The sequence below is a fragment of the Lemur catta genome, chromosome 2, assembly GCF_020740605.2.
Source record: "Lemur catta isolate mLemCat1 chromosome 2, mLemCat1.pri, whole genome shotgun sequence".
Lineage (NCBI taxonomy): Eukaryota > Metazoa > Chordata > Mammalia > Primates > Lemuridae > Lemur > Lemur catta.
The window spans coordinates 50,705,904-50,715,615 of record NC_059129.1 but is presented as its reverse complement, the minus strand read 5'-3'; the positions used below and the strand labels follow the sequence as shown (position 1 = coordinate 50,715,615).

The 9,712-nt window shown below is 54.8% G+C and overlaps 1 protein-coding gene across 8 annotated transcripts; it reads left to right on the top strand.

Moving 5' to 3' along the window:
* The first annotated feature begins 261 nt into the window (after positions 1 to 261).
* On the top strand, positions 262 to 9,480 carry FRS3 (fibroblast growth factor receptor substrate 3). 8 transcript variants are annotated; one of them, XM_045541904.1, is made up of 8 exons: positions 295 to 346; positions 1,852 to 1,871; positions 1,962 to 2,105; positions 3,124 to 3,212; positions 4,154 to 4,340; positions 6,665 to 6,826; positions 7,703 to 7,851; positions 8,134 to 9,480. In XM_045541904.1, exons 4-8 carry the CDS (start codon positions 3,147 to 3,149, stop codon positions 9,046 to 9,048), a joined length of 1,479 nt encoding a protein of 492 aa, XP_045397860.1. In that variant the 5' UTR covers positions 295 to 346; positions 1,852 to 1,871; positions 1,962 to 2,105; positions 3,124 to 3,146; the 3' UTR covers positions 9,049 to 9,480. The 8 variants fall into 8 exon arrangements, with proteins under 8 accessions (XP_045397864.1, XP_045397860.1, XP_045397863.1 ...); XM_045541908.1 differs by lacking the exon at positions 1,852 to 1,871 and having other exon boundaries at positions 262 to 346; XM_045541907.1 differs by lacking the exons at positions 1,852 to 1,871; positions 1,962 to 2,105 and having other exon boundaries at positions 306 to 346.
* Positions 9,481 to 9,712: the final 232 nt, after the last annotated feature.

Sequence of the window (9,712 nt, the reverse complement as noted above, 5' to 3'; positions counted from 1 at the left end):
GCTCCCGGGAGTACCCTCCACCGCCGGTCTCCTCAGCCCCGCCTCTGCGTCCCGCCCCCAGCCCCGGCCCCGCCCCAGGCTCGCTCAGCCGCTGGCCGGGAGCGCCCTCTGGCGTCTGCGCATGCTCCCTGCTCCCGACTGCAAAGTCCTCCAAAGGGACCTTCTAGGCTTGCGCGCCGGTCGCCCCGCTCGGGTCCGCCCGCCCGCAGCGTCTCGTTGGTGTTGCCGGTGACCTCCGACCCCGCAGCCGTGGGGCGGGGCGGGGAGGCCTTAGCTCCGGGCGGGCGGCGGCTGCTGCAGCGGGACCCGGGAGCGGGGCCCGGCGCCGCCCGGGCCGCGGGGCGATGTGAGTCGAGGCGGGGCGGGGACGATGCGGCTCCACCGAGGCCGCGTCGCGTGGCGCCGCGCCGCAATCTCCGCTCCCTCCCTAGGAAGCCTCGGGCGGGCGGGCGGTGGAGCCCCGGGGCTGGGGGCAGGAATCCAGGGACGACGCGCACCCCGACCTCCTGATTGCTTACGGGTGTCTAGAAATTCCCCTTGACAGTCCTGCAGTCTAAATCTACCTCTCGCTCCCAAACCCCACCCTCTCCCACCTCCACCCTGGGCACACCTTCGCATCTCTTGGAGCCCTAGAACCCCCTCACTCATTCTGCAAATGCCCCGATTCGCCCACAGACCCACCATTCTCTCCTGGACGTCCCCAAATGCTTCCATTGCCCTGGAATTCCTCCACTCCTTCATATTCCCAATTCTCTCCTTGCACTAACCAAAATGCCTAAATCCAAAATTCTTGCCCATGTTCTCATACATTTTCAGTCCCCATAACCCCTTCTAACTCCTGCCCCCAGTCCACACCTATCCTAGACCAGAGCCCCTTCCCCTAGCCTGCCTGATGTAATCCCCGTCAATGGGCTGTCTTGTTATGTCCTGATATGTTGAAGAGATGGCGATAGGAAAAGTGCAACCCCTCCCCCATCTTGCACCCCATAGTTCTTGGTTTCACATTCCTCTTACTTCCCCGACCCCCGTTGCTGGCTCAAGCCCCAGTATTTTTGAGACCTGTCTTTAGTCTGTGCACACCTCCTCCAGCCTGCTTCCACCTTCCAGAGTAAGCCAGAGGAAGGGGATGCGGGGTCTTTTTACCTGAAAGTTGTCCAAGGATGCAGGGTACAAGGGACCCTGGGAAGTATTGGTGGGCTTTCAAGAATCTCCAGAGTCCTGGCTTGTCAACTTGTCTGCCTTGGGTTCAGATGCCCAGAAATTTTGGCTTATTGTTAACATTTATATTTAAAATTAGGCCTTTAAGAGCTTGGGGAACAGCAAACCTATCAAGGTTCCAAATGTGAAATTAAAGGAGGCTGTCCCGGAAGAGGAGTATGTCCATTTTCGTGATGTTTGTTTTACATACTTACCTCTAGAAGTTACTTAATCTAGAAACTTCACCGTTTACCGATGGTTCCCCTAAAAACTAAGGCCTTGGGGTGGGAGTTGGAAGGAGTGGTAGGGGATTGACTTGACAGTCTCCCAGATACTTAATAGAAACAAAACTGACTAGAATATTTGTTTCCTGAATCTTCAACCAGTGCTCTTTCGATTATATCATAGTCTCCTTTTGAGAAAGCTCTTTGTAGAGTTAAAGTTCTCTGCAAAGGTAAGGTGGTATTTTTGGTTTTGGTTATAATAGGACTCAGAAGGGGATCTAAAAGTGACAGAAAAGGTCTTGAGTTACTCTTAGACTTCAAACTCATTGGCACTAGGGGAGTCTGTCTCTCTCAGGGCCTGTGGGGCTTAGAATTTATGGTCCCTTTGCTCTTGATCTCGCTTTCTTCATTGGTATTTTTGTCCCTTTAGGTCCTGGAACAGATATCCAGGTAGGATGGACTGACAGCAGGTCAGTTTGATTAACAGCTGGGGGTGAGAATAGGTTTCCATTAATCAGTGGTCTCTGTCTCCTATGCTAGGTGAGCCCCGGGTGTGTCCCAGAGGGATCCAGGTGACTTCTCTGCAGACTGTTTGCCATGACACCCCACCAAGGACAGCGGGAATAAAGTGAGAACCCTTCCTCATGCCCCTCCCATGGTCAGCTCCCCGATGGCCTGGGTGAGGTAAGAGCTGTGTATAGGAGTCCGTTTTCTGGAGTTTCCCAAGTTGGGAGGAACAGAGGGGGCAGCTCACTGAATTGTCAAGGCTTTATGCATTCAGCAGGAGTCCTAGAAGGATAGCTAATCCCTACAGACTCATTTCTTGCAGTAAGTTGCAAAACCTTAAAACTCACAGTTGGGATTGGTCCACGTGTTTCTCATTCCCTTAGGTTATTGAAGCCTAGGTTGTGTCCCCTTCATCCTAGCCTGACTATTGTAACATATAATTCAAGTACCAGAATCCTGGAAGTAAAAGCCAAATAGTAAGGTCTCTGGTCTCTCCTTCAGATAAAGGGGAGCAAACCCAGCATTTTTGTTTTTAATGAAGAAATACCCAATTGAGGTTCTAAAACTTGTGCTCTATTTCAAATGTTCAATCTTCTGAATGTATCTTTATGATTATAATGTAACAACTCATTTGAAGAGAACATCAGAGAGAGAACTTTGAGGTAGATATTGGGATGGTGGTGAGGGAGGAGAAGAGAGGATTGCATGAAGTGGAATGGGTGTGGGAGAAAAGAGAAAGGTACAGCAAAGTGTCTGAAACTCCCAAGTGACCATTTCTTTGCTGAATCCAAATGAAGGCCTTGGGCTGGCACCCAACTCCATGTGATGTAGATCACTTCTGTGCCTCTGTTTATATCCATGCTGTTCTTCCTGCCTAGGTCCCCCTTCTCTGTGATGACATGGGTCAGAACCCTGGATACTTCTTAAGGTCCACGTCACATGTTACCTCCGAGAAGCTCTCTCCACCCTCCCCCCATCAGCATTAATCCTTAATATGTTGTAACTTGAATTAATGTTTATCCAAGGTATGTCTGGCCCTGGATTGAGAGTGTGAGTTCCTTGAGGGAGGGTCTGTGTCTTTCAGTCTCTTGGACGGAGTAGGTGATCACAATGAGGTGCTTTTGTCCAAGTTCCCCAGAGAAGGGCTTTTTGGAACTGACATGGTGACCTGCTTATCCCTTATGTTTTTCCCTAGGGTGAGCTGGCTGCTCTGACACCATGGGGAGCTGCTGCAGCTGCCTGAACAGAGACAGTGTCCCAGACAACCACCCCACCAAGTTCAAGGTACCGAGAGCCCCCTTCTCTCCCGCATTCCCAACATGGCCTCTTGGGCCCAGGCCCTATGTAGTGGAGTTGCCCCAGCCTCTCTGTAGAAAGTTGTGGGCTGATTTAAGACTTCTCTAGCTCAAGTCCTCTGAGCTGGCCTGAGGAAAGAGGCCCAGACCACTGCCATTTTTGCAGCTTTTAATACTAACAAAAATGAAGAAATGCCATGATGATGCTTTTAGAGCATTTACTCCTGTCACTGTATTTTAGTAACTGTGTATATACCTTTTTTGGAGAAAACAAGAAGTCTGTATTTGTGAGTTAACATATTTTAAATGCTTAGCACATGGTCAGCGCTCCTCCTGTGTCTGTTGTTTGCTTTGAGAAGCCAAGGGCAGGCCCAGTGGACCTGCCTGCGCTCCTCACAACACCTGCCTGTAGGGGGAGCCACCTCCTCCGTGCTCACACTGGCGGTGTGGAGGCGCATGTTTCTCCTGACCACCAAAAGAGGGGGCTCTCAGCAAGGTCATGCACTTAGGGAGGTGGGAGAGGCAGTATGCATGGGTTCTGCCTTGGGCTAGACTCCCCAGGGTCTTAAGATTTTAAGTTTACAATTGAACCCCTTCCTCATTAATATCTGGGCCTTGGATACTAAGCCACACGCAGTCTGAGGTCATCTGAACATCTGACCTTGGAGGTCAACTACCTCTTCTCTCGCTGTCCAAATGACAAAGCCGAGGCCGGAGAGGAGGGTTTGCCCAGAGGACTGCTGTGGGTCCACGGCACTGCTCCGTGCTTTCCCCGGTAATCCTGTGGCACTCAGGAGGGTCTGGTAGCATCAGGCGAGACCCTTGGTACCCCAGCTCTAGCCCTACAGCGGACCACCTCCCAGTGGCTCAGGGACCCATGCAAACATTTGTTGGACTTACTCACTGACCCTTGTCTGCCGTCCCCTGCAGGTGACAAATGTGGATGATGAGGGGGTGGAGCTGGGCTCCGGGGTGATGGAGCTGACGCAGAATGAGCTGGTGCTGCACCTGCATCGGCGTGAGGCTGTCCGCTGGCCCTACCTCTGCCTGCGGCGCTACGGCTATGACTCCAACCTCTTCTCCTTTGAGAGTGGCCGCCGATGTCAGACAGGCCAGGGTGAGTCCCAGGTCCTGCCCTACCCTGGGATAGGGGCTTATGCACCTGGGGCCGGCACTGTGGAAGGTTCGCTTCAGGGGACTGTGGGGAAATTGTGGAATTCAAGAATGGGCCTTCACGTGCAACTCAGCCCTCAGATTTGGCAGGTGCTTCCCAGAGAGGGTAAGGGTCTTGGCCAAGGGCACATAGCATGTTATCGCAGAACCAAGTGGACTCCCAGGCCAGTATTCTTCCTCTTCAGTCACTGCAGCTCCGGTCCAGTCCCTTCGTGGGAACATTTGTTGCTCAGCCCATGGTGCTCCTCCTCCCTCTGTTACTCCAGTTTCAAGGATCCCTTTGCCCCCTAAGTAGGAAGGCACTTTTCTCTGAGCTCCAGATTATATACCTTGGAGTAATGAAAAGAAAGGTCAGGCAGGAAACTCTGGCTACCGTGGGGCCGAGTGGCTTGGGAGCGAGAGATTTAGAGAGGCAGGCCTCTTGGGGCCCTGAAGTACATTTTAACCCTCGAGAGGTTAATCATTGTCCCCCATCACCTATGGGCAGTGGAGTGTGATGTATTTTCCCTCCCCTCAGCCCCTGAAGCCAGAGGTCAGGGCAGGTGGCCGGTTATTCTATGAGGTCGAGGTGAGAGCCAGCCATGGCTCTTTGAAGGAGTGGCGTGGTCTGGGTTTATCTTTTAGGATCCAGACATAAGCTCTGCAAAAGGAATCCTGCATGGGATTATGTTAAATGCAGTTTGGGATTGTGACTGTGCAGAGGTGGAATGAACGAGCTTGTCTGACGAGCCTGCCAGCAGAACAATGAGTCTCTGAGGTTGTGTTTGCTGGAGGAGCCTTCCCCTCCATGTGTCTTATCCTTGGAGCTCGTAAGGGTGAGTAGAGAGAGGGGAGGAAGAGGCTTCCTTGCTCCTGGGGATGTTTGATCTATACTTGTGATCCTGAAGGGGCTGCTCTAGGCCCCAACACAGGGTTCTCCTAAAACTCCAGGCTTTCCTGGTCTTTTCTAGCCCTTGACATATCTCGCCAGAATAGATCTTTTTCTTCCCTATATCCTTCCCATCCCATTCCTGCAATCCACAGTTGTCCCATTCCCCAGCCTAATTGTAGTTATCTTAGTTGTGGACGTATGCACACGCACACCCCGGGTAGATCCCCTCAAGTTCCAGGTCCCACTGTTACAGAGGAGAGTGCAGAGTCCCTTATACCCAGGCCCAATACCCGAGGGCATCTCTGGGTCTCCCGAATCACAGGTGCTGAGCCCAGTCCTGCTGTGCCCAGGACCTTGACTTACAGCTGGAGTTTGAAGGGCTGTCAGGCTGGCTGCATTGAGGAGCCCCTCGATTGTCTTGCCATATTCGTCTTTAGCTAGTCTACCATCTTTTCTTCCCTTGTTTTATTATTCCCACCAGAATTTAAGGTCTGTGAGGTCAGGGACCAACACACAGTAGGCATTCACTCTCTGGCCAGGCACTGGACTAAGTCTCCAGTGATCCAGCAGGGAACAGGGCAGACCCTCTGCCCTCAGAGAGCTTAGTGGCTAGTGGGCAGACAGCTGAGGGCTGGTGCCCTGGAGGAGCTTATTTTCCTGGGGAGCAGCGGTAGTAGGTGGAGGAAGATGGAGGCAACACGTGAGGTGGAACGTTCACTCATCTGACAGTATCCTTTTCTACTTCGGCTTTTAGTCTCTTCCCCTTACCCCTGAACACGCACACAAAATGATTGCACCTCAGAGGAATATAGCTGAAGTGTTCACCCTTAAGGTGATGGCGCAGGGCATGGTGGCTCATGCTTGTAATCCCAGCAACTTGGGAAACTGAGACAGGGGGATTGCTTGAAGTCAGGAATTTGAGACCAGCCTGGGCAACATAGTGAGACCTTGTCTCGGAAAATAGGGAAAGAATTAGCCAGGTGTGGTGGCGCGTACCTGTAGTCCCAGCTACTTGGGAGGCTGAGGTGGGAGGACTGCTTGAACCCAGGAGTTCGAGGCTGCAGTGAGCTGATTGTGCCACTGCACTTCAGCCTGGGTGATAGAGCAAGACTCCATTTCTTAAAAAAAAAAAAAAAAAAAAAAGCAAAACACCATGGTGATGGATTGTGTGGGTTTGGAGGCAGGAGGGTACCTTGGGCCCAGCACTTCCAGCTCTTGGATTCTAGAGAAATGATTCTGGAAAGAATGCTCAGGATGAGGAGCAGCTCTCCTACCCCCTGCAGGCCTGGGACTAGAGTTCAGGGACATTTCCTGCACTCTGTGCACCTGTTGAACTCCTCTGGTCCTTCCCTATCGAGCCCAGGGTCAGAGGAGCCTCATTCCTTCCTCTCCTCCAGGAATATTTGCATTCAAGTGCTCCCGGGCTGAGGAAATCTTCAACCTCCTTCAGGACCTGATGCAGTGCAACAGCATCAATGTGATGGAGGAGCCAGTCATCATCACCCGCAATAGCCACCCTGCTGAGCTCGACCTCCCTCGGGCCCCCCAGCCACCCAACGGTGAGGAGACCCCCTCTTTGGTATCCCAGTGTGCGCATGCGCATGCACACACACCCACACACACGTGCGCACGCACACACATGCACACACGCACACACAGGCCCGGGAAGCACCAGTCGTGGAGGACGAGTCAAGCAGGCAGGTGGGGCCCTGGCTCACCCAGGCTTCCAGGACAGTCGTCCATGGTCAGAAGTGTTCTCGAGGATGCGTCCGTCCTGGGCTGGACCAATCAGGTGACTCAAGCTGAGGTGGTTGAGTCCTGGGCCTTGCATCAACTGATGGTCGGGAAGCAGACAGGAATACGTAGGGTTTCCATAGAAACAGCACTCTAGAGCTCTTTTGCTTCCTTCCTGTGTCTACTGGGTCATGTCTGGACACCTTTCCTGGCTGCTGGTGCAGGCGTCCCTGGCCACGGCCACGTTCTGGAGAGGTTCCTGCAGCTTCTGCCTGTGCAGGCGTGGAGTCCAGCCCGAGCACCCGCTCGGTGTTCTGCACTCCCTGGGTTGGCCTGTGGAGGGCAGAAGAAATAGAAACCCAGTCCCTGTCTGAGGAGCTTCCCCGGAGCTCACTGGCCGAGCTGGAATGAGGCCAAGGGATGGTCCAGGGATGACAAGGTGTGTTAGGTGTCGCAGGTAAGGCTGCAGTGGAGAAAGTGGGGAGGGGGCTTCAAGCTGAGCCTTGAGGCAAAGGGCCGGGATTGAAAACCAGAGAGAAAGGGAAAGGGTAGTGGGTGCTGCCAGCTCAGTGGTGCTGCCCCCGTGGGGGCCCTGACGGTGTCTCCCCTCCCTTGGACAGTCCTGGGACATCACACGCAGCTGCCAGTGCTTGTCAGGTGGCTTATGTACCCTCACCTGGCCTTGTCTCCCCTGTGCCCAGCTCTAGGCTACACTGTCTCCAGCTTCTCCAATGGCTGCCCTGGAGAGGGCCCACGACTCTCAGCTCCCCGCCGGCTCTCCACAAGCAGCCTGCGACACCCCTCGCTTGGGGAAGAGTCCACCCACGCCCTCATTGCCCCCGACGAGCAGGTGAGCACGCAGCTGGCCAGCCCCTGCCCGCTTTGTCTGGGCGGGGATGGGGGACAGGAGATATGGCCGCCGCCTCCCAGTAGGGATCACAGGAAGGGGAAGTAAATTGATAGGGTCCCTTCCTGTCCCTAGAAAGGGAGGCAGCTTCCCTGGAAGGTTTGGGGGACAGGGGAGAAGAAACCCCAGCCCTTTCCCCTGTGCTGCTCTCCTCTCATCCTGTGCCTTCTGCTCTCTCCCTCCTCCCTGCCCGGCCGGCCTGCCTCGCTTGGACTCTCCCCGCAGTCCCACACCTATGTCAACACGCCGGCCAGCGAGGATGACCACCGCAGGAGCCGGCACTGCCTGCAGCCACTGCCTGAGGGTCAGGCACCCTTCCCCCCGCAGGCCCGGGGCCCCGACCAACGGGACCCACAGGTGTTCTTGCAGCCGGGCCAGGTGAAGTTCGTGTTGGGCCCGACCCCTGCTCGGCGGCACATGATGAAGTGCCAGGGCCTCTGTCCCAGCCTGCATGACGCCCCCCATCATAACAACAACAACGAGGGCCCTTCCGAGTGCCCAGCCCAGCCCAAGTGCACCTACGAGAACGTCAGCGGGGGGCCGCGGCGAGGGGCCGGCTGGAGACTGAGCCCGGAGGAGCCGGGCTGGAATGGCCTCGCCCAGCGCCGGGCTGCCCTGCTGCACTACGAGAACCTGCCCCCGCTGCCGCCTGTGTGGGAGAGCAATGCCCAGCAGCCGGGTGGGGAGGCCGGGGATGACGGGGACTCGAGGGATGGGCTCACACCCTCCTCCAATGGCTTCCCCGATGGTGAGGAGGATGAGACCCCGCTGCAGAAGCCCACCAGCACCCGGGCCTCCATCCGCAGCCACGGCAGCTTCCCTGTGCCACTGACCCGCCGCCGTGGCTCCCCTAGGGTCTTCAACTTTGATTTCCGCCGGCCGGGCCCCGAGCCCCCGAGGCAGCTCAACTACATCCAGGTGGAGCTAAAGGGCTGGGGTGGAGACCTACCCAAGGGGCCCCAGAACCCCTCGGGCCCCCGAGCCCCTGTGCCCACCACCCACCCTGCCCGCAGCTCAGACTCCTATGCCGTGATTGACCTCAAAAAGACCGTGGCCATGTCTAACCTGCAGAGGGCTCTGCCCCGAGACGATGGCACTGCCAGGAAAACCCGGCACAACAGCACTGACCTGCCTCTGTAGGGACGTCCTGGTCCTCGCCACCCTCCGCCCCACCGTGATCCAGCCTCCGCCTCACACTCCTGTCCTCTGAACCCCCTCCCCAGGGTTCAGGGTTGCTTTGCAGAAGGCATTGAGGTGGGACCAGATGCTTCCTACGCTGGCTGGAGTCCCCAGAGATACCAGCCACTGAGTGTCCTGGTCTCCAAGCTGAGGAGAGAAGAGGGTGACCAGGCGAGGCGGGAGCCGGGACGTAACTGTGAAGGGTTCCTGTGGTTGCATTTAGCACCCTCCATCCTGTCCTTTGTCTCGTCTGTCGGCTGTGTGTGTTTTTTTTTGGTTGGAATTTTGAAACATTTTGTACCTGTTGATTTTATTTATCAGTTTATTTTTCTATTTATTGTTTTAAATGTAATTTAACATATTTATTATTAATATAATTATTTTTAAATTCTGTCTCAGTGGATGATCTCATCTTATGGAATCTTTTGTGGTGTGGTCGAGGGTGGGCATAAAGCAGTCCTAGCAGAGGCAGGGGCTTCGTTCCGGGAAATCTGGGGCGCTTGTGGTTTGTTAAACAACTCTATGATTATTTCTTTATCTCCTCCAAGAAGTCCTGTCCCAGAACTTAAGTTGCCAGGAGGGATCTCTGTCAAAGTAAAGCACCGGGATGGCTGGAGTCCTAGAT